This window comes from Barbus barbus, assembly GCF_936440315.1.
Source record: "Barbus barbus genome assembly, chromosome: 15".
Classification (NCBI taxonomy): domain Eukaryota; kingdom Metazoa; phylum Chordata; class Actinopteri; order Cypriniformes; family Cyprinidae; genus Barbus; species Barbus barbus.
This window is the reverse complement of record NC_136743.1, coordinates 25,922,277-25,947,726: the sequence shown is the minus strand read 5'-3', so window position 1 is coordinate 25,947,726 and position 25,450 is coordinate 25,922,277. Positions and strand designations below refer to the sequence as shown.

Sequence of the window (25,450 nt, the reverse complement as noted above, 5' to 3'; positions counted from 1 at the left end):
TAGTATTATGTAGTTCGGTATTTTATTATATTTTTAGTTATTTGTTTTATTTTAAGTTTTATTGTATTTTAAGTTGAGGTCTTCACTGGGGATATGTCCCCGGGGCTCATCCAGGTGTCCCGGCCTCTGCCGACGATCAGGGCCACATACATCATCTCCCGGCGCCAATCCACCATCTGATCCGCACACGGACTAAGAAACAGAATAGAAACAGACAAATATTAGCGTAGATGCCATTCTTCTTATGATGTAACGAGTACATCGTGTGTTATGGGGAGTGTCCCCGGTTCCGGTTGATCTAGTTAAAGCAGCCTAACAATCCTTTAACGGATTTGAATAATAGAAGCGTATTAGTGTGTTATGTGTAAGCCAGGTTAAAGAAATGTGTCTTTAATCTAGATTTAAACTGACAGAGTGTGTCTGCCTCCCGAACAGTATTAGGTAGATCGTTCCAGAGTTTGGGTGCTAAATAGGAAAAGGATCTGCCGCCCGCAGTCGATTTTGATATTCTAGGTATTATCAAATGGCCAGAGTTTTGAGAACGCAGCAGACGTGGAGGACTATAATGTGATAAGAGCTCGCTCAAGTACTGAGGAGCTAAGCCATTCAGGGCTTTATAAGTAATTAAGAAGATTTTAAAATCTATACGATTTTTGATAGGGAGCCAATGCAGTGTTGACAGAACCGGGCTAATATGGTCATACTTCCTGGTTCTAGTAAGGACTCTAGCTGCTGCATTTTGGACCAACCGTAATTTGTTGATCAAGCGTGCAGAACAACCACTAGGGGTGGGCGATATGGGAAAAATATCATATCACGATTTTTTATAGAAATATCACGATTCACGATTTTTATCCCGATTCTTTGTTAGTTTTACTATTTTGGTTTTACAAGTTGTCTGAGCATTACAGCCAAACTAGAAAGACAAAGATGCATGGCAGATATTTAGGCCAAAGTGGGTGAAGATAAAAAATCTTTGTCATTATTTTATTTTTCTTATTAAAAAATAAGAACAAAGATACACATTACAAATACACATAATATACAAATAAAACAAACAGTGCTTTATTTCCAGGTACAATAGGTGTATTTAGCAGAGCATTCAATGAAATTGAATGAACAAATATAAAAATAAAACACTAGATAGACTGATTCCTAAAGCAACTGTATTAAAGATTTTCAGTCAAGAATAGTGAGTGATTTTTCTCTTTGCGCTTTGTTGTTTTGTTAACGTTAAATGAATAGTTCCCCCACAAATTAATATTCTGTCATCTGTCTGTCAATTCTGTCATAATGTTGTATTTTTATATCATCATTTACTCAAAAGTTGTTTTAAACCGGAATGAGTTTCTTTCTTCTGCTGAACATAAATGCCATTTTGAAGAAGGTGGAAAACCAAACAGTTGCTGGTCCTCAGTGACTTCCATAGGATTTTTCTTTCCTACTATCAAAGTCAATGTAGACCAGCAACTGTTTGGTTTTCCACTGAGTAAATAATGACAGAAATTCAATTTTAGGGTGAACTATCCCTTTAATGACAGTCGACAGCATGTTTAGTGTCCTGTCCCTTTAAGAGCTGCACGCATCTAATATACAGGCACGCATCCGTTTCTCTCTTAACTATTTACTTTCATTTTAGAGATAACCAACTCAGTCTGTATGTAAACCTTGTGTGTTTTGACAGTATTAGCGCAAAATATAACTTAGTTGAGTAATCAGGCGCTGTTAGACAGGCTTTTTAGTGCGCGTGCTTCAGGTGTATGCGCTCAGAACAAGCGCACGTCAGAACAAGCGCACGTCAGACCAGCGCGCGAATGAAACATTTAACCAGCAAGGCTTGTATGCAAATAATGTACTTTTGCGATCGCGAAAAAGTGCAGTGTCCTGTCAGAGTAACTCTACTGCTGTATGTCGTGTTGTACAGTATATAGAGACGGCGGCGCCAGAACTGTATTTGACAATGTGTGCTGCAGCACGATACTACGATATTTCTTCAAAAGCAGATCGTGGAGACATTTTTATCGTCCACGATCAAAAATCGTCATATCGCACACCCCTAACAACCACCCAATAAAGCATTACAATAGTCTAACCTTGAGGTCATAAACGCATTAATTAGTATTTCTGCATTTGACGTTGAGAGCATAGGTCGCAATTTAGATATGTTTTTGAGACGGAAAAATGCAGTTTTACAGATGCTAGAAACATGGCTTTTAGATGACAAATTGCTATCAAACAACACACCTAGGTTCCTAACTGATGAAGAAGAATTGACCAGGGCTCCAGACAAAAAAATCGAGTAAGGAGCCATTGGCTCCTATAAAAGAAAAACTTAGGCGCCAAATTATTTTTTTAGGTGCCACAGAATAAAAGTGGTTTATTTTATTATTATCATTTTATTTTTCTCCCCTATTTTAACATTTACATTTATTCATTTAGCTGACGCTTTTATCCAAAGCGACTTACAATTGCTATATATGTCAGAGGTCGCACGCCTCTGGAGCAACTAGGGGGTTAAGTGTCTTGCTCAGGGACACATTGGTGTCTCACAGTGGATTTGAACCCGGGTCTCTCACACCAAAGGCATGTGTCTTATCCACTGCGCCATCACCACCCCCGGTGACAAAATGATTTAACATTTCAATCATTTTGTCATGTGTTTATGTCTTATCTTTTCTAGGCTTTATCAGCATTTTAATCCATCTTGTAGATGATCAGGTCGACCGGGGGACTAAGGTTCACTTAAAGTGTGAATTAAATGTCTTTTACAACTTGAAATATACAGTCACAAAGAATTGTTCGTACACAGAATCTGTACCAATATCATGGACCATAAGCATCACTTGGCAACTGAGTGCAGTGCATCCTATAAATGTTACGTCTTTCACACATTCAGTCTGTTTTTCTTCATTAGTAAAATGCAATTTTATAGGAGGAGTTGAATCATGTACAACAGAATAAGTAAAAATATTAATATGCAACAGCGCATAAATATAGCAAAACGCTCCTCTTTATAGTTATTTTTCTAGCTGACTGATGAGTTTATGGACACTGAGTGGTTATTCTGAGGTAAATGTATTACAATGCAATGTTTACAAGCTTTATACATTTCCTCAGTTTGAAACACTGAATGAGCTTTTACATAAAACAGTTGTAGCCTACTATAGGCTTTCTTATTGCCTACCTTTTGATCATGTTCATTTCATACTATAGTAGTAAATCGAAATATATAATGGGTTCACTTGCTGCTTTAACTGAGGTGCTAAAGAGATCGCGCCTGAGCATTAAGTGCGATACTCTCCGCTCGCGCGATCCGGACGCATACACGGACCGTGTGGACGCGGGGTGCTGGTGTTTATATTACCGAAAGTGTGCGCTTGTGGTCCGCATTAAAGAGCACCCAAACCGCATCATTTGAATTTCGTAGCATTTTAAAGCTGATATTTTGTTTATTAAAAAGTAAGACAGCACAAAGCTTTTTGCGATTACTGGATGGCAAGTGCGCTTCAAATAACAGGAAGTCCATGCATTAACAGAACACAGCATATAGACTAAGATCTCGATAAGAAGATCGACCGGACAAGTGTAAATGCATCTGGTTGTTGAAACCACATATGGTAATTTTACTCCTCCCATAATATTAAAATAATAGACGTGTGAGAGCGTTTTATAGGCTATATGGCATGTTATAGTCAGATATGACAGCGCAATGCAACAAGCATCACCGCGGATGAGTAGCGGAATATTTCTTCAGCAAGCGACGCGCAAACTGAATGAACCTGAAAGTAAGCCGCAGACGCTCAACACACAATCTTCTTCATTAAAAGTAGCGAGACTAGCCTATCTTTCCAGTGCTGATGCCGCGCGCTCTCTTGATATTGAAATTAGCTGATAATTAATAAAATTATCCATTGCTTTCATTGACGTGAACTCCGTTATATTTGCATATGAAGCGGGAATTGAAGAACGGATTTATATCCGTTTTGCGAAGACACATTTATGTGGCCAAGTGTAAATGGGGAAACGTTTTAACAAATCATATAGATATCCGATCAGAGAAAATGCATGAAGTGACCAGGTGTAGCCTAAACAGGCCCTTTCAGGTCTCTCTCACTGCGTTCAGCAGACTGTGTGCGGCAGAGACGAGGACTGTTTGAAACTCTTTTCAGTAAAACTTTGATGCGCATCGTCTTATGTAAGTTTAATACTTGAACATCATAAAAGATGTGAGCGCAAAACAATCGGGAAAAAAGTCCTTTCATGCAAATTATATATAGTCGCCAGTGGCGACCTCAGCAAAAACTTCACTCGCAAATTAATATTTTTGGTCGCAAATGCGACCATTTTAGTCGCAGTTTGGAGCCCTGATTGACAGAGCAGCCGTCAAGTGTTAGATAGTGTTCTAGGTTATTACATGTGGGGTTTTTAGGTCTGATAATTAACACCTCTGTTTTTTCAGAATTTAGCAGTAAGAAGTTACTCGTCATCCAGTTTTTTTATATCGACTATGCATTCCGTTAGTTTCTCAATTTGGTGTGTTTCACTGGGCCGCGAAGAAATATAGAGCTGAGTATCATCAGCATAACAGTGAAAGCTAACACTATGTCTCCTGATAATATCTCCCAAGGGTAACATGTAAAGCGTGAAAAGTAACGGCCCTAGTACTGAGCCTTGAGGTACTCCATACTGCACTTGTGATCGATATGATACCTCTTCATTCACTGCTACGAACTGATGGCGTTCAGATAAGTATGATTTGAACCATGCTAATGCATTTCCACTAATGCCAACAAAGTGTTCTAGTCTATTTAAAAGAATGTTGTGGTCGATAGTGTCGAACACAGCGCTAAGATCCAGTAGCACTAATAAAGGGGTACAACCACGATCAGATGATAGTACTGAGACTGCTCTCATTAGAGTTACAAATGACCTGCTTCTATGATACGGTCTAAATCCTGACTGGAATTCCTCACAAATACTATTTTTCTCTAAGAAGGAATATAATTGCGAGGATACTACCTTTTCTAGTATCTTTGACAGAAAAGGGAGATTTGAGATCGGTCTGTAATTAACTAGATCTTTGGGGTCAAGTTGTGTTTTTTTAATGAGAGGCTTAATAACAGCCAATTTGAAGGTTTTGGGGACATATCCTAATGACAGTGATGAATTAATAATAGCCAAAAGAGAATCTATGACTTCTGGAAGCAGCTCTTTTAGTAGTTTAGATGGATATCTAGCATACATGTTGTTGGTTTAGATTATTTAACAAGTTTATACAATTCTTCCACTCCTATAGTAGGGAATGAGTGGAATTGTTCCTCAGGAGATCTAGAGTATCTGATGCGATACTGTAGCTGACGGCTGCATGGTTACAATTTTATCTCTGATAGAATCGATCTTGGAAGTAAAGTAGTTCATAAAGTCATTACTGCTGTGCTCTTGGGAAATGCCAACACCTGTTGATGCTTTATTTTTCATCAATTTAGTGTGTATTGAATTGTAAATAATAATAATAATAATAATACAAAATTTAATAGTATTGAATAAATACCGGGGGTTATGTTTGTTTTCTTCTAGAAGAGACGAAAAGTAATCAGATCTAGCAGTTTTTAATGCTTTTCTGTAGGATAGGGTATTTTCCTGCCAGGCTATACAAAATACCTCTAGTTTTGTTTTCCTCCACAAGGCTCGCAAAATCGCTAGCCCGACGTCCCTGGGCTATTGTGTTTTCCAGTTGGGCTACCAAAATGTATCACTGCCCTGCCCGACGGGCTACCTTAAATACAGGGCTCCCACGCAATGTTCCCTCCAAGCTGAGCGCGGGCAACCGCGCTCTTCTTCCACCGCGGCAGCGCAGAAGAAATAATGTGCCTCGCGCACACAAAAATTAGATTAAAAATCGCCAACAATTAAGACTTTATCTGCAGCCAGTACTAACTCCGATAGAAAATGAGCAAATTCTTTAATAAAGTCTGTGTGGTGGCCTGTATACAGTAGCCAGTACAAACATCACAGGGGATTTATCACTAACACGTGTTTCTCTTGATAATGTTATACGCAGCACCATAACTTAAAACGCGTTATACTTAAAGCCTGCCCTCCGAGAAATACTGAGAATATTGCTATAAATTGTAGCAACACCTCCCCTTTTACCTTTTGGACGTGGCTCATTTTTATAGCAGTAATCTTGGGGGGTGGACTCATTTAAAGTAATGTATTCATCTGGTTTTAGCCATGCTTCTGTCAAACAGAGCAACTCTAGATTATTATCATTGATCAAATCATTTACAAAAAGTGCTTTTGTAGAAAGGGACCTGATATTCAGTAAGCCAAGCTTTACCAATTGTTTCTTTGTATTGTAAACATGTTTTATTTGTTGAACATCAATTAAATTGTTACTCTTAATTTGGTTTGGACGTTTTCTGTATTTTCTAGTCCGGGGAACAGACACAGTCTCTATAGTGTGATATCTAGGAGAAAGAGTCTCTATGTGCTGAGAATGAACTGACTTCTGTGATGTGAGGTGGCTAGCAGATGGTCGGTTTAGCCATTCTGTCTGCTTCCTGACCTGGGCCCCAGTTAGTCAAGTACGAACTCTAAGACTATGTGCCATATTTCTAGAGAGAAGAGCGGCACCACCCCAGGAGGGATGAACACCATCTCTTTTCAACAGGTCAGGTCTGCCCCAAAAACTCGTCCAATTGTCTATAAAGTCTGTTATTCTGCGGGCACCACTTAGACATCCAGCCATTGAGTGATGACAGTCTGCTATGAACCGCCACGGTAAGCAGGGAGCGGACCAGAGCATATTACAGTGTCTGACATCGTACTTGCAAGTTCACACACCTCTTTAACATAATTTTTAGTGATCTAACAATCTTACTGAATTTACGTTTAGCATTAGCCAGCACTTTTAAATTTGCCAAGATGTCAGTCGCTCTGGCTCCCGGTAAACATTGGACTATGGTGGCTGGTGTCTCTATTTTCACGTTCCGTACAATAGAATCACCAATTACTAAAGCACTTTCATCAGGTTTCTCAGTGGGTGCTTCACTGAGTGGGGAGAACCTGTTTGATGTTCTGATCGAAACGGAAGAGCGGTGTTTTAACCCGCGACTAGGCCGCCTCACAGTCACCCAGCTGCCCTGCTGCGTGGGCTCAACCAGGACCAAACAATGTACAGGACTCCCTGAGCTAGTCGCATCCAAACCAGTATCTACAGCCCTCACATTCTTACTGTCCTCAACTAAAGTTTGGATGCGTGTCTCTAATTCTGAAACCTTCTGAGATAAAAACTATACATGTGGCAAACAGTGCAAACAACAATAGCAGGACAAGAAGCCATTACTCACCGTGACTGATGAATGATACCAACTTAACTTACCACTTACCACTGTTGTTTGATGAACTCGTGAAAAACGGCATGCGAGAGAGATGAAAAAGGAGCGAGAAAAAAGGAAACCATAATATGCGCGAATGGAATGCACTGCACTTGCGGTTTTAAAAAGCGAACGATCAAATTAGTTAGATTAGTTTGATAGAAAATACCAGAAATATGGTGGGAATTAAGTTATATATTATCACTTTAAACAACAGAGAGTGAAAGTAAGGTAAAGATTCAATAAAAAAGCGGAGCTACAAATGCAAACCTCTCAGCAGCACAACAGACAGAGACAGACTGAAGCAATCGATTATTTACATTATTTGTAAATAATGTACAAATATACAAAAATGGACAATGTGCCAAATAAACACAATATACAAAATAGACAATTCCGTATGTACAGGTATGTTAGGTGCAAATTTGAAATGTAATAAGTATGTGTGTAAAATAAAAAGTATGATAGTGTTGTGTGTTTCATGTTTATTGTTAAGAGTTCAAGTGTTCATGAGATGGATTGCCTGAGGGAAGAAACCGTTCCTGTGTCTGGTCGTTCTGGTGCTCAGAGCTCTGTAGCGTCGACCAGACGGCAACAGTTCAAAGAGGGAGTGTGTTGGATGTGAGGGGTCCAGAGTGATTTTACCAGCCGGCACGGTTCTTCTGAATGCAGCACGTGTCTGTGAATTGTGGTCACATGGCTGCAAAAGTGATGAAATAGCTAAGGAATGTACACTTCTCTCTGGTTTCACTGAGATGCCATTCTGGATTAGTGACATGGTAACTTGATGAGTTTTGAGGGATTTTTAAATTTTTTTTCTCCAGGAAATTAAGTGTAAGTCTTGGAGGTCTGTTGTCTTGAAAGTAATCCCCATAAATGAAACTGAAAAAGGGAAGAAAGCTGATTTTGAGGAACCTTTAATTTTAAACATCAGTGGTTACATATCATGCTAAACATGTTCAGAGCAGAGAGATGATGATCTGAAAGATTAGTTGTTGTTTTTTTGTTTTATTTTTGTTACAGTAGTGAAGACACATTTTTAAATAACCTGGGTCACTTTTTCGAAACTATTTGCACTTTATAAAACAATGACTACACCACAACCACTAACAAAAGGTAGCATGAAGGGAGAAAAAAAATAAAAATAATGTAATTTGAAAGTTGTAATCATTCATGTATCCATAGATTCACCCACATAGACTGCTGGTGTGCTCATTCTGTGTGAAGAGTTATTAAAAGCTGACATAAGTATTGAGAAATAGGTTCAGTGACTGAAATAAATAAATAAAATTGTATTGTATTATTGAATTGTTTTCTCATGTGTGTCTGCTCAGGTGCATGGCCAGCACTGTATCTGGTATGGTGAATGTGGTAATTCTCCTAAAGTCCCAGAGAAGAAGTTAAACTGTAATTACACAGGCCCACCTATACCTTTACCTGATCAGGAAGGACAGGACCTGCTACAGGTAAGAGAGCATGCCCCTTTAGAACCACTAGTCTGCTGTTCAAGACAGCGTGTTTAGATGAGTTCACCTAAAAATGAAAATTCAGTGTCATTATTTATTCACCCTGTCTTTCCAAACCTCCCAAAAACTGACTTTTTAAAAAAATTTATACCTTTTAACAGCTTCATTTTGACCTTTTGGAAAAGGGGTTTCTTTCTGTTATCTCACGTGTCAAACCTCACAATGACAAATACTATAGTCTACGCAGTAAGAGATCTGAATCAATGAAAAGAGGCCCTCATTCTGAATATTTCAGAGTGTCTGTTATGTCAAACCTGTGATAAACTCTTACGTTAATGACATGTGGCAATGGGATGAATGTCATAGAAATAAGCTGTATGAAACAAATCCTATTGTAAGAGAAATATTTTACTAATTTTAAATCTAGGTATAGCCAAGTTGTTTTTACAAGGTGTCTTTTAGGTCACACAAGACTTACACGTAGGTATTTATAAAAAGGTGAAGATCCACCATCATGCCTTACTTGGCAAACTAAAATGACTGTGAAGCATTTTGGGTTGTACTGTTTTTAATGTAAATAGACAACGGTTTTATTCAGAGGTGTGTTTAACTGATTTATTTAAAAATTCATCACCTGAATGTATTTTAGAATTTTTGTCTATTGTAGATCTGAAATGTCTTTCATAACTTTTTGTTAATTGTATACATTATATAATTTATTCAGAGATCGCCATGCAAATAGGCTTGATGCTGGCATGGTGTTAAAAAGTGAAAAAAATGTATCTGAATTCAATATGAGCAGACACTGTTCAGTCATGGCTCATGGGTGATATTGTCACACTTTGCATTTCCTGTCATTTAAATCTTCGGAACTGATAAAGCCCTATAGACTACAGTAGGTAACGCTACTTCTCTTTACATGCACATACAATGAAAATTGAATGTTGGAGATTGAGTGAAGTGTGTCATTTCTACGTCTTTAGTGCCACCAAACAGAAAATGAGGGTCTGGTTTTAGACTGTTTGTCTCAAAAACGGGAGAACGCTTAAAAATAGTTCGAAGAATCAAGTAGGATTTTATTTAAATTGCCATCAAAAGTGATCACAAACATTTGTCCAGGTCCTGTTTTACCCCAAAATCTAAATTAAAAGAGACCGTTTTATGAGTGTTTTATATATATATATATATATTACAATAAAATGTTTGTGAGTGTAGACCAATCCTATAGTTTTCATATTCATGGTGATTTTCAATGCTGTAAAACAGTATTTTTACATTTTTATTTTTTTCAATTTTATTTGGATTTTCTCAAATTTGATTAAAAAAAGACGGGTCTTTTAAGTATACAGCATTTTGTTTCTATTTTCCTGACTCAAATTGACCAGAATCTATTTGCAGTAGATTCTATTTGGCTTTTTAACAACCTTTTAAGAGAATGATTTCTTTGAAAGCAAAATCATTTGTGTGACCTCTCGCACTGTTTGCAGGAGCTGTGCCCAGGACTGGTCTATGGGGACAACAAAGTTTGCTGTGACACCCAACAGCTCAAGACACTGAAAAACAATATTCAGATCCCCCTTCAGTACCTGTCCAGGTATGACTGATATATATATCTATAAATATATACTGTAAGATTGAGTCACAAACAGTTTATTTATTAATCCAAGTCACGTTTTCAGTTAAAATCAAATAACGTGTTTGTCTGACACAGCTTACTGTGGGAAAATCACCCGGTTTATGGCAGTAATATAACATGCACTTCATAGAAGCTGTAAGTTGTTTCTGTTTTTGCGTGACAGGTGTCCGGCATGTTTCTTCAACTTCATGACCCTGTTCTGCGAGCTTACCTGCAGTCCCAGACAGAGTGATTTCGTCAATTCCACACAGTTCTCTGCATTTAACAAAAGCAAAACTAATGTGGGCGAGGTGTCCTACTTTATCAGCCAGACCTTTGCCAATGGTGAGGAACAGTGATTAGAGGAGAAGATCACAAATTTACTGATGCTTCAGAAGTGACTTATATGAATGTGAACCCCTAAATTCAGAAATGGTAAAGTTTTTTTTAACTTTTTAAAGCATTTCTTATTGATTTAAGAAATGTTAATTTGAAGTATATCTTGGTAATAGGGATTTATTAGCCTATAATGTCCATTTTCCACAAGTTGATATTATTCTTTAGAGTCTTAATGAAAAGTCTGTAACATAGTTTGGTTAATTTTTCATTGGTAGTGTAAAAAACAGCTCTTGTCAGAGCATGCCATATTGTCATTCTCCTTTAAATGTGAATGAGCTCTGCTGACTCCACCCCTCTCTTCCGCAGTCATCATGAAACTTGCTAAATAGCACATTATTAGGAAAGGCGATTTGCAAAGATTCATTTAAAAAAACCTTGTACTCACTTCTTCTGGAGGTGAAGCTGGATCACGAATGATTCGCGTGAACATAGACGCATTTATGTAGATCGAGGGCGCATTCCCTTCAAAAACAAACGTAATACTCTTCAGCCGCTCAGATGACGCGAGTAAATGACGACTGCTATGTTCATATTACATCCAACAACAAAACACCTCAATCGCTTGGGTGTCATTCTTGTATACATCTGCTCCGGCCTGTCTGTGACGTCACACAGACAGACATCTGAGATCGGCTCGATTTGAGAAAGGGGTAAAGATTTTAGTAGATTTTTAAAAAACCACTGGGTGGATTTTTATCATTATAGGGTGGTTGTGTACACACACTGCCAACACACATTTCAGTTCAAACAACTTGTAGAAGTGCATGTAGCATTATATGACCCCTTTAATATTAGTAATAATATCCCCTCATTTTTACTGCTTCTACTACTAACAATATTAATAATTTATTATTATTTGTTAATACTGTATTACTTGCTTATTGTTGACAATTATTTGTATAGTAGTAATAATAATAATTATTATTATTATTATTCATTTGTTAATAATAATAATAATAATTATTATTATTATTATTGTTATTAAATTGTTAATAATAATAATTATTATGTGTTTTTTTAATCAGTAGACTTGTTTTTCAGGATATGTAATATATAGGTTATTATTATTATTATTATTATTTGTCCAGTATTAAAAGCAGGTCATATCAGGACTTGTTTTAATTTCAAAGCATTCGTTAGTCACTCTGCAGTCTGTTCCTGCTTATACTCTTATATAAAACTACTTTTACTCTTATATAATGACTACAATGTGACCCTGGATCACAAAACCAGTCATAAGGGTCAATTCAGATTTATTTCGAAACTGAGATTTAATAATCGATACGCTTTCCATTGATGTATGATGTGTTAGGATCGGACAATATTTGGCCGAGATGCAACTATTAGAAAATCAGCAATATGAGGGTGCAAAACATCAAAATATTGAGAAAATCACCTTTTAAAGTTGTCCAAATTAAGTTCTTAGCAATGCATATTACATAATAATCAACAATTAAGTTTTGATATATTTACAGTAGGAAATTTACTAAATATCTTCATGGAACATTATTTTTACTTAATGTCCTAATGATTTTTGGCATAAAAGAAAAATGAGTAATTTTGACCCATACAATGTATTTTTGGCTATTGCTACAAATATACCCCAGCGACTTAAGACTGCTTTTGTGGTCCAGGGTCATATATATATATATGACTTATATCTTATATTAAAGCCAATCAAATTATAGTATTGTAACTAACTATTGTTTTAAATTACTGTATCATTTAGAATCATTTATTTTATGTCCCTCTGCAGCCATGTATAACGCCTGCAGTGACGTTCAGGCCCCCTCCACCAATGTCAAAGCCCTCAGTCTGCTGTGCGGGAGAGACGCTAGCCAGTGCACTCCCAGAAACTGGATCCAGTACATGTTCGATATCAACAATGGCCAAGTCCCCTTCGCTATTGAGGCGAATTTCTCAGGTACACACAAACACTTTCAGAAAGACACTTTGCTGAGATTGAACTCATAAAAACTGCAGAATTGTTGCTTGTAATCCACTCATTGTATTGCATTATTGTATTACTATAATGTGACCTAAAAATCTGCTTGGTGCACTTGAAAAGATTCTTGACATTGGTTTCAGTGCTGAAAATGTATAATATGGGTCTTAAAAATATTTGGTCTCCCCAGATGTACCCATCGCAGGCATGACTCCCATGAGCAATGTGACGTTTAACTGTACACAGTCTCTGGATGACGGCTCGGGGCCCTGCTCATGTCAGGACTGCAGTGAAGCATGTGGGCCCATACCTGTGGCCCCCTCATTCCTTCCTCCCTGGACCATCCTTGGCCTGGACGCCATGACTGTCATAATGTGGTGTTCTTATATAGCCTTCCTCATGATCTTCTTTGGAGTTGTGCTGGGGGCGTGGTGTTACAGGTAACTGATCTAAGTTTTGCACTAATCAATGAAAGTTCCTCAATAATCTGTGACATTGCAGAAGGAATTTATTCGATTAGTAAATTGCATAGTGTATTTTGCCATAAATGGTTGTTTATGGTAACATGCATAAGCTGTTGTACATTTTGTATACTTAAAGTGGCAATGGTTCAGACAAAATTGTTTGGAAAAATCTGCATATTTATTGGAGCATTTGAAACCGAGAAAGAAAGACCAAAACTCAAAATGCGCTAAGAATGTAATTGCTTAAAACACCAAAGTTCAGTGCAGATGAAAATGAAACCAGTGAGTAAAAAGTCACAATATATTACATTTTTGAATAACACACTGAACATAAAAAATATAGAATTTAAATGGTGTTAAACAGTAGTATGCTCTTGTGTTGCCCGGCCCCTGCTGATTTCCGTTAATTATTAAGCATAAACAAGCAGGTTTAATCAAATATAGGCCTACACTTTGGTGGATGCATTTATGTATGCATAATTGTTGTTTGAAATCTGCATATAGATAGAGTTGTTTTATGGTGGGTCCACACATCAATCCAGGATCAAACAGGCTATTTCAGTCAGGTTACTTAAAATTAAGCCTAAGTTCAATATTTTTTGCTTTACTACAGGAGAAGGATGGTCACATCTGAATATGGCCCAATTCTTGATAGCAACCAACCCCACTCCATACACTCTGATGGCACAGATTTTGTTGGTAAGTGCATATTTGTTTAATGTAATTTTTGTGCATAAAATGGTGTTAATTATCATTTTAAAAGGTTTGGATTTGGAGATGGTGCCATCTCTTACACTTTCAGAGCAATCAAAACTGCATGCTTTACTGTTGATGAATTATGATTTTTATTTTATAATGTTTACTTTTTATTTTTTTTTACTTCAATACAAGAAAAAAAAAAAACACATGAATACCAAAACTACACATCAAACAGAAGAAATAAGATAGGAGAAGACCAGATGGTTGTTATGGACAATAGTCTGAATGATTGTTCGGAGAAAAGAGCAAACAACTGAAGCAGAAACAACAGAATTATCAGTGGGGAGAATTACTTTTCACCAGGGATGTACAGGCAATTCTGTCAGCATTATCACATTTCTGTACAAAATAAAAACATTCGAATCTCTTCAAACAGTTATCAAACACCCCTAGTTCCACTATCAGTCTCAGCAAAAGAGACCACCTCGTTATATTTATCATTGCATCCATGAACACCATCCTTCCACAAATTCACACGAGTAATAAAGTGGGGTTAAAAAAAAAAAAAGAGCATGTATACTCTCTATAACAAGGAAACCAACATAAATAATTGCATCATGTACATTGAAAACTGTACATTAGTCATACCAAGTTTCTTAGTTTACATGAAGAACTGCCAGTAGCTGATTATCACATGAAGATCTAGAATAGTATATCAGAAGTCGAATCACTCGGTGTTATCAAACCCTTATGCCACGTCCATCCCAGGAGAATGAGGAGCGGGAATGGAGCTCAGGAATTGACGTGCTTCGTCCGGAGAGTGCATTAGTTTGGTCTCGCCATGCAGGACACCGGCCCTCCAGGACCGAGTTTGGGCTTCCCTTTCTTAAAGTCTTGCATTTGATTTTTTTTTTAAAAGATGCCCTGGAAACTGTTTGCTAAAATTAATATTTATTTAATAATTTCTGCAGTTGCATTTGTTTTATAATAGTAGTGCTGAAATTCACACATCTGTTAACCTGCAACAAAATAACCAGTTTTACACCTGAATAACAGTTCTCTTTCAGTCAGTCACTAGGAGACCCCTAATGTCAGTGTCGACATAACATCTCTGTTCCCTCCTTCAGGGAATGAGGGTTACATGGGCAACGGAGAAGTTCTCAGTTCAGGTCCTTACTGAATGTCTTGTTTATTTCTTAGGTGATGCTACGGGCTGCGAGACACTGGGCGAGCGTTTTGAGAACTGTCTCCGTGTTCTCTTCAGCAGCTGGGGCTCCATGTGTGTGCGTCACCCCTTAACCGTAATCCTGACCAGCGTGGTGCTGGTGTCGATCTGCTCGGCCGGACTGACCTACATGCGCATCACAACCAACCCGGTGGAGCTCTGGTCGTCTCCCAGCAGCAGGGCCAGGCAGGAGAAGGACTATTTCGACCAGCACTTCGGACCATTTTTCCGCACTGAGCAGGTCATCATCACCACCCCGGTGAATGCATCGTTCGTTTTTTCACCCATGTCGGGACCAGACATCAACTTCTCCTCCATTCTGAACATAACACTTCTCCATCAGGCAAGTCACTTTTTAATTGTGACCTAAGTGTCCAAATTATTTTGATTACAGTATAATAGATTTTTACTGTCATTTGTTTTGAGAGCATTCAAGTTGCATGTATGAAATGGAGTCACAATGATTCACAGTGGTAATATTTCACTGTTTTAGTCATTCAGTCAATCCTCCATGCACTATACTCAACTTTTGCTCTATGGGATGTAGGTGTTGGATCTCCAGACAGAAATTACAAACCTAACAGCTGAATATAAGGGAGAGACGGTTACTCTTAAAGACATCTGTCTTTCTCCACTGGCTCCTTACAATGACAATTGTACCATCTTAAGTGTGTTAAACTACTACCAGAACAGTCATGAAGTCCTGGATCATAAGTTTGGTGATGAGTTCTACGTCTACTTTGACTACCACACACATTTTCTATATTGTGCCAGGTGAGCTTTTTTTTTTTTTTTTTTTTTTTATAAATCTCTTTGATGAATAGAGTGGACACCCTGGACATTAGTACCACCCTGATTCCCCGCAGAAAATAAGCTCAGTGACCAATACCCTTTTTCTTTATCATGCTAATACTATCAAATGAATACAACTTTTATGAATTTTAAAGCCTAAATGCAATTCAGACTTTAAAAAAAAAGTATATATTGATTGCTGATGTAGTTTATGTTGTAGAATAATGTGAGTCACAGACCTTAATTCAGGCATTTGAAAAAAAAACCATTGACTTCAGGTCTATGGAACTGGAGGTGATAAAATGCTACCTTGTTTCCAGTTTTTGGACTACAAAAATATATCTTCCCTCCAGAACGCTGTTGTCATTCATAATGTATTGGTTAAACTTAAACATAAATTAGACTGAATAAACTCTGAATATGCCTATTTCATTGTTTGCTTTTGTCTTAGTTCTCCTACGGCCCTGGATGACACGAGCCCCTTACATGACCCCTGCATGGGTACATTTGGAGGCCCAGTTTTCCCCTGGCTTGCTCTTGGTGGATATGAGGGTGAGTTTGACTGAAATAAACACCGAATGCAATAGAACATGTGATCTCATTTTGGTAACATACCCTACCATATGCAATTTGGGGTCAGTAAAATTTTAATAATGTTTTTAGTTGGCGCCAATAGCTTCGTGGGCAGTGCATCGACATATAGCGCCATTGCGCTTCGGGCATCCCGAGTTCAAGTCCAGACTCGTGGACCTTTCCCTATCCTGTCCCCCCTCTCTCTCCCATTTCACTTCCTGTCTACAACCCGAATTCCTTAAAGGTTGGGACGTTTTTAAATTTGAAAAAAATGAAAACTAAAAGAATTTCAAATCACATGAGACAATATTTTATTCACAAAAGAACATAGATAAACATAACAAATGTTTTACGATTTTATGCACAAAATGAGCTCATTTCAAATTTGATGCCTGCTACAGGTCTCAAAATAGTTGGGACGGGGCATATTTACCATGGTGTAGCATCTCTTCTTTTCAAAGCAGTTTGAAGACATCTGGGCATCGAGGTTATGAGTTTCTGGAGTCTTGGTGTTGGAATTTGGTCCTATTCTTGCCTGATATAGGTTTCCAGCTGCTGAAGAGTTCGTGGTTGTCTTTGACGTATTTTTCGTTTAATGAACGATCTGGACTGCAGGCAGGGCATTTCAGCACCCGGACTCTTCTACGAAGCCATGCTGTTGTAATAGCTGCAGTATGTGGTTTTGCATTGTCCTGCTGAAATGCACTAGGCCTTCTCTGAAATAGACACCGTCTGGAGGGGAGCATATGTTGCTCTAAAACCTTTTATATACCTTTCAGCATTCATAGTGCCTTCCAAAACATGCAAGCTGCCCATACCGTATGCACTTATGCACCCCCATACCATCAGAGATGCTGGCTTTTGAACTGAACGCTAATAACACGCTGGCCTCTGTGATTTCCAACAAGAATGTCAAATTTGGAGTCGTCTGACCATAAAACACTTATCCATTTTGAAACGGTCTATTTTAAATGAGCCTTGGCTCACAGGACACGATGGCGCTTCTGGGCCATGGTCACATATGGCTTCCTGTTTGCATGATAGAGCTTTAGTTGGCATCTGCAGATGGCACGGCAGATTGTGTTTACCGACAGTGGTTTCTGGAAGTATTCCTGGGCCCATTTAGTAATGTCAATGACAGAATCATGACGATGAGTGATGCAGTGTCGTCTGAGGGCCCGAAGACCACAGGCATCCAACAAAGGTCTTCGGACTTGTCCCTTACGCATAGAGATCTCTCCAGTTTCTCTGAATCTTTTGATGATGTTATGCACTGTAGATGATGAGATTTGCAAAGCCTTTGCAATTTGACGTTGAGGAACGTTGTTTTTAAAGTATTCCACAATGTTTTTACGCACTCTTTCACAGATTGGAGAGCCTCTGCCCATCTTTAATTCTGAGAGACTCTTCCTCTAATGCATCCCTTTTATAGCTAATCATGTTACGGACATGGGCCCATATTCACAAAACATCTTAAGGCTGAAAGTAGCTCCTAACTCACTGATTTTGGAGATAATCTTAAAAATAGTGGGCGTGTCATTCTTAATTTTAGGACTCCTAAATTTTTGCACTAAGAGTAGTTCACAAAGCGTTTTAGCGCTAAAACTAGGTCCTAAATCTGTGAAACATTAGGAGTAGTGAAGATGACTCCTAAGTCGCGAAGACCAATTCACAGCTATCCTAAAATGGCTGTTGCCGGCAATCTGCCTCAGAATATAAACATTTTAGAAACATTTGACGATAATGAGCCTTTAAAATGGTATCACCTTTAAGGTTTGGAGGTTATCCCAACTCTAAATTTTCCTTTGATTATATCCTTTTCATTAACCAGTTGGGCAAGAAGTAACAGATGTTCTTGAGTCTAGTTTGGTTTTCTTTTACGTTTGCATGTCTTCCTATCAGCCATGATTATTCTACTCTGTTAATTAAAAGGCGGTTTATATGCATCCGCTACAAGAAGCATACATGTAAGAGACTGACAATTAGCTGAACATATATTTGTTTAGTGACACTTAGCCTGCATGTTCAAATCTTTATTTGAATGTGGCAAATTAACATTATTTTTTAAACCTTTATTTGGATATGGCAACATAATATCATGCTCTACAATATTTATATGAATGAGACCCCGCCCCTCTCCTATCACTGTGTGCATGGTTAGTAAGCATGCTGACATGATCCATAGCAACGAGGTCGACCCCGCCCTTACTCTTAGCTTAAGACTTCTCTCTATTCCTTAGTAAAAGTTTGTCTCAGCAGCTTTGTGAATAGGTTTTAAGAGAAAACTCTTAGCTAAAAACGTTTACTGCCATTTAGGAGAAATCTTAGTGATGAGATGAAAATGTTTTGTGAATACGGGCCCTGATGTCAATTAATTTAATTAGCTGCTAGATGTTCTCCCAGCTGAATCTTTTCAGAATTTCTTGCTTTTTCAGCCCTTTGTTGCCCCCATGCCAACCTGCAATAACCTGCAGCAGGCATCAAATTTGAAATGAGCTCATTTAGTGCATAAAAGTGTAAAATTTCTCCATTTAAACATTTGTTATGTTCTGTTGTGAATAAAATATTGGCTCATGTGATTTGAAATTCTTGTAGTTTTCATTTTGTACAAATTAAAAAAAAAAAAAACATTCCAACATTTCCGGAATTCGGGTTGTAATAACTGTCCTATCATAATAAAGCAAATATGCCAAAAATAAATATATAACCAAGACTGGCTTTTTTAAAATAAAAAATACTGAGGCAAATAAAACATAATGTTATGAAATATTACAGTTTAAAGGAACTGTGTATATATTCAATGCATCCTAACTTATATTGTAAATATAAATTAAACCCTTTAAAACATAAGTCAAATATGCTATATTAGCAATTTTAACACAAACCACTACTTGAGGTGATACTTTTGGAGGCGCATTCTGATTGGCTATATTATCAATGAATGCTGGGGGTTTTTCCCGTCTTAATGCATTTTTGTAATTTTCGTATTTTGCTTTTCTTGGTACAAATCATATCTAGTATGTAATAGTGATAATCTAGTAATGGTCTTTCTTTTAGCTTCTGTAATTGTTTTTTACTATTTTACATTTAAAAATAACTTTTTAATTGTTCTGGTTTGTCCTCTTTCATATATAGGTACTCACTACAACAACGCCACAGCTCTAGTGATCACCTTTCCTGTCAACAACTACCTGAATGACACAGACAAACTAGGCAAAGCTTTAGCATGGGAGAAAGTGTAGGTTTGATTAAATGGTCTGTTTAGTATATCTTATGGCTGAATATTTTATGAAAAGGTTATAAAAAATGAATAGTTTGATCTAGAATTGCAACTCTTTTGTGGTCACATACAGTATATTCAGGAGTAACCGCCATCTCCCATACCTCTACAGGTTTATCGACTTTGTGAAGAACTATGACAACCCCAACCTGACCATCTCATTCAATGCGGAGCGCAGCATTGAAGATGAGATCAACCGCGAGAGCAACAGTGATGTCACCACCATCGTGATCAGCTACGTCATCATGTTTGTCTACATCTCACTGGCTCTGGGACACATTAACAGCTTCTGGACCTTGCTGGTAAGACCCTCATATATCTTTATTCTAAATGTGGCCTTAATTCTGACAGCATTTCGGAATGTTTTTTTTGGTAATGATTCAAAATGAAGTATATATATTAGTGCTGTCAAATGATTAATCGCGATTAATCCCATCCAAAATAAACATTTTTGTTTACATAAATATACACAGTACACACATATATTATGTACACATGCATGTATATATTTAAGGAAAATATGCTGTATTTATATATAATTTGAATTATATTAATATAAATATATACATGCGAATATATGTAAATATTTTAAATGTATAAATTGTGTATGTGTGTGTGTATATATACAGTATGTACATAATGTGTGTACTGTGTATATTTATGTAAACAAAAACTTTGACTGCACTAATATAGATATTGCTTAGTTCAAAATAATATGCTATAAACCTTATACACTTATATACACTTACAATTTCAGTGCTTGGCTATGCTGTTCTTCAGTGCTTAAGCCCTTTTCCGCATCTGCACTACATTAAGGTTCTACTGTAAATGTCACAATCGACACATTTCATTTGTGACGCATCATTTTTATTTTTATTGTTTGTGAACTCTTCTTCTTTTACTTGACTGTGTGACCTGTGCATGCAACATTAGGCTGACCTTGCGTGTCCTAATTAGGTTTACATGTTTCACAGGTGGACTCTAAGATCTCTCTGGGTATCGCCGGTATCCTGATCGTGTTGAGTTCAGTCGCGTGTTCACTGGGTATCTTCAGCTACATCGGCATCCCTCTAACGCTTATTGTCATTGAGGTCATTCCCTTCCTCGTGCTGGCTGTGGGTGTGGACAACATCTTCATCATTGTTCAAACCTACCAGGTGGGTACCATAAACTGAGAGCAGATTCAGCTGCGACATGACACCATTTTTGTTGATTGTTAATGTCAACTGACTCATTCCACTAAAACAGTTCAGACGAGCACCTTTTAGTTCCTGTTTTTAAATGGTAATTTTCACTTCAGTGTTTTTTAAGATTGATGGATGAGATTGTTTGCCTTCACAAAACTGCCAAGTAATACATTTTTATTTTCTTCAGAGGGATGAGCGAATGCCTGAGGAAGAGCTTCATCAGCAGATTGGACGTATCCTCGGAGAGGTGGCTCCAAGCATGTTCCTCTCTTCCTTCTCTGAGACCGTTGCGTTCTTTTTAGGTATGCCATCCTCAGACTTGTAATTAACTCCTAAATTTCCAACGAATGAAAAGGGATGAATGCCACTGCAACAATTACATGAAATAAATGTGACCCATTCTGGTGAAATGAGTCGGAAGTCACACGGGCTAATTTTGAGCTACAGGCAAAAGAAGTGAAAAATGTCAGTTTGAGGTTTTCACAAAAATGAGTTCATTAAGCCCTCTTGTAGCGATCCCAATGCTCCAAATAGTAATTAAACATCTAAAATGATACTTATTTGTACGTTTTCTGAGAGGAGTACCTTTTTCTCTGCACACTTCTGGATGACGGCTACTGCTTCTCACCACAAGTTGTAAGTCTTTTGTTGCAAAGCGCAGCATTCCAGCTTTGTTAATATTCATATCAAATTCTCAATGACGTGAGTCCAAACCAGTGAAATATGATTTTCAAACCCATGCTGATGACAATCGTGCTTACTGATATTTGCAAAGCATAAGTGCATAAGACGCGCCTTTCTGCAAGCGCCCGATCTCCCTTATAAAGTTGCGAGATTCACATCATAATCTGTTATGACTGACATGAACATTTAGTTAATAGTTGGGGGAAAATCTGATGTGTAACATTATATTTGATCCATGCATTACAGTAGGTCTTAATATAGATCTGTCTCAATGTTACATTAAAAGAAAAGACGGAATCACTCGCTGCTCGTGATTTAAATACTGTTTATTTGCATCTTTGTTCTTGTTTTTAATAACAAAGATAAAATAAAATTTTTGTTAAAATAAAATTAAGAGAAAATATATTGTGATTAATAATATAGTAATTATTATTAAGAAAAGAACTGGAGGAAAATATGCAACGTTGCTTGGTGATTCTGTTTTGGAATCTTTAACTCGATTTTTCTCAAAATCAGATCTACTGCTTCTATTGCCTTCAAACGGCTGTAGCTCAGTCATTTTTTTTTTTATCCGATTCCAACAAGTCCTATATCATTTTGAAGATATTTTAATGGAGAATGTGAAAATAAAAAACTCATTTTTGAAAATTTGCACATTCCGATTCATCTTGCCAGCACCGTTCGCAAATGCTAGTATAAGAGAGTGGGTTTTGTTTTGATTTGTTTTTAAATATTGATTTCAAATTTAGGTATGGTCAAGTTGTTTTTACCGGGGGCAGTTTATATCATTCAAGATTTACACATTTCATGAAAGATGAAGAACCACCATTTATGTTTTCCTTGTCAAACTCTTATGACTGCTAAACATTTCACTGGTTTTTATTCCGAGATATGTGGTGCATTGCATTTAAACTTTTTTTTTTTTTTTTAATCATTCATTTTCTCTCCATTAAGCTTTTGTTGCTGATGTAGTGTTAAAAAGTAATAAAATTATTATGCATAACTAATTTATATTTTTCTTTTTTTTTTTGCCTTAGCAGAAAAGTGGCGCCTTTTTAAGTGCTTTCCTGCAGAAGTATTAGTATAAAATGTGTAAAACGTGTTTGTGCAATAGCAAAAAAAAAGAAATGTCAGTATGCATTACATTTGACAAAGGAGCTTTCATAAAGTGACACTCTCATTTCCCTTTCCAGATGACTATAGTTTTCCTATTTACATATGTCTCCAGGTGCTCTGTCTAGCATGCCTGCAGTCAGGACGTTCTCTCTATTCGCTGGTCTGGCCGTCTTCATTGACTTCCTTCTGCAGATCAGCTGCTTTGTGTCTCTGCTGGGCCTGGACATCAAGAGACAAGAGGTGAGAGGTCAAAGTTCATACCAGTACTATATCTGTGGGAGAAAACAGAATTGGAGGAACCGGGAAAAAAGTGAAATATAAAGTAGGTTTAATATTAGATTATAATTCACAACAACACAATTCATAAGTAATTTAATTTTTTTGTTGTTTTTTTATCATGTTTAGCTTTTAATATACTTAAAACCGTGATTGATTACCCACTGTAGTAGTAGTAGTAGTAGTAAACACTTTTTTTGTTTCAATATGTAATAATTTGAGATGCTTCAGATATGTCTTTCTTTCTTTCTTTTCTTTTCTTTCTTTCTTTCTTTCTTTCTTTCTTTCTTTCTTTCTTTCTTTCTTTCTTTCTTTCCTTCCCAGGCAAATCGTCCAGATATATTGTGCTGTGTGAAGCTGTCTGAGGGACAGCAGGAAAAATCAGAAGGTTGTCTGTTCCGCTTTTTTAAGAAGATATACGCTCCTTTCATCTTGAAGGATTGGGTGCGCCCCCTGGTGGTAAGTGTAAAGAAACAAGACAAAATAGACATAGTATTTAATCTTTTTTTTTATTTTATTTTTTTTATTACACTTTAATGCATTATGAATGATATAATATAAAGTAATTATATATAAAAAATAATTAAATAATTGATGCAACTGCTACTGTAACCGTTAAGATACATAAACCTATAATAGATTTGATCAAGTTTTGATTCTCTTTTGCAGGTTGCTGTGTTTGTGGGAATGCTGTCATTTAGTATAGCTGTTGTTAATAAAGTGGAGATTGGACTTGATCAGAGATTGTCCATGCCTGATGTACGTATATACCTATTCAATCCTTTCGCGCACATTTGCATTCTGAAGAACCTGAAAGGGGTCATTGTGAACATAAATCTTTACTGTCTCACAGGACTCCTATGTGCTGGATTATTTTGGGAATCTGAGTGAGTACCTGCACACTGGGGCGCCAGTTTACTTTGTGGTAGAGGACGGACATGACTACAAAACATCAGAGGGTCAGAACGCGGTGTGTGGCGGAGTGGGCTGCAACAGCAACTCTCTAGTCCAGCAAATTTATACCGCATCTCTCTTGAATAACTAGTGAGTGACAATTTTTGACACCTTTCCAGTGAGAAAAAGTTTGCTTTCTTTAAACCACTCTTATTTTGGTATCAGTAGCCGCATTTCCATTACCCTTCAAAATGCACAAATTGTGAATTGAAAATACGCCTAATTGAAACACGTCTGTTTCGCAAAAGCTCCCATATATCACAAAGTATTTACGATCGCATGAGGTGGTTTTACAGGCAATCCAAAAAAGGAAAATTTACATTTAGTCATTCAGCAGACACTTTTATCCAAAGCTACTTACAAATGAGAACAATGGAAGCAATCAAAATCAATAAAATCTCAAAACTGCATTTAAAAAAAAAAAAAATTTTCATTTACATGTCACCTGACGCAAAACGCACATGATCCTCGTTTAAAGTACTATAAACTCCAAGAAACACCTCATACGTGGCCGCTCTGAAGTATAAAGGGCTTTCGTTGCCATTAATGCTTGGATAACCCCTTATTTACACTGCACTCGACTGCAGTGCATTACAGCTGTTTATACCAGCTTCGCCGCGGCACATTTCAGAAGCAGTTCTCCACACTACTTCACTAAAGATACTCGTTTAAGTCTCCTTCAAATATGAAAAAACAATTGTTAGTGCAGTGGCTACAATATACGTAAACCTACCAACATCCAATGCCATGACTTTGCGAATCGTGGGAGGAAAGTTATAGTTTTAGTTTTATTTTTTAATCTAATTTTTGTTTGTTATTTTAGTAAACCATTTTATTTTGAGTAACAAAATAGTTTTTGGTTTTAGTTAACTATAATAACCCTGCAATAAACAGTGTTTGGCTTTGTCAGTCATGTAAGTGTCAGAAATTCCCAGAAAAGTTGCTGGCTTTACCACCTGCTTTCAGTTTTTGAATAACTTTTGTCAGATCAATAAAGCCTAATTTTGTGTTGTAATTTTAGTACTAAGATCAGCAATGTTCCATCTTCCTGGCTGGATGACTACTTTGACTGGGTGAAGCCGCAGTCCTCCTGCTGCAGATATTATAACACCACCAGAGAGTTCTGCAATGCTTCAGGTAAACCATTATCTACTGAATCAACAGAGCCCTGACCTCCAATGCCCCAGAAGACCTTTATCCAGGGTGGTGTTTGTTAGTTATTGAATTTTCACTTCAGATGCCACTGTACAGATCACACTATTCTTGGGTCTTTGAATGGAATTTGGTTCATGATATATGTGAATATGGCATCACAATCAAAGCATTTTTTAGTATCAAATTATGTGGATAGTTCTTCAAAAAATGAAAATACTGTATTTTACTCGCCCACAATTCC

General features: G+C 37.2%; 1 protein-coding gene across 1 annotated transcript in view; it reads left to right on the top strand.

The window, feature by feature from the left end:
• Positions 1–25,450, top strand: part of LOC306881494 (NPC intracellular cholesterol transporter 1-like) — a 36,703-nt gene that overhangs the window by 3,265 nt on the left and 7,988 nt on the right. Inside the window, exons 2-19 of the mRNA XM_079435634.1 lie at positions 8,714–8,845; positions 10,333–10,439; positions 10,645–10,805; positions 12,616–12,783; positions 12,995–13,244; positions 13,882–13,967; positions 15,168–15,535; positions 15,740–15,966; positions 16,436–16,536; positions 19,693–19,795; positions 19,950–20,139; positions 20,812–20,994; positions 21,212–21,326; positions 22,937–23,064; positions 23,425–23,559; positions 23,770–23,859; positions 23,954–24,144; positions 25,076–25,191. Coding sequence (XP_079291760.1) covers positions 8,714–8,845; positions 10,333–10,439; positions 10,645–10,805; positions 12,616–12,783; positions 12,995–13,244; positions 13,882–13,967; positions 15,168–15,535; positions 15,740–15,966; positions 16,436–16,536; positions 19,693–19,795; positions 19,950–20,139; positions 20,812–20,994; positions 21,212–21,326; positions 22,937–23,064; positions 23,425–23,559; positions 23,770–23,859; positions 23,954–24,144; positions 25,076–25,191 — 2,851 coding nt within the window. The remainder of the gene's footprint in view (positions 1–8,713; positions 8,846–10,332; positions 10,440–10,644; positions 10,806–12,615; positions 12,784–12,994; positions 13,245–13,881; positions 13,968–15,167; positions 15,536–15,739; positions 15,967–16,435; positions 16,537–19,692; positions 19,796–19,949; positions 20,140–20,811; positions 20,995–21,211; positions 21,327–22,936; positions 23,065–23,424; positions 23,560–23,769; positions 23,860–23,953; positions 24,145–25,075; positions 25,192–25,450) is intronic.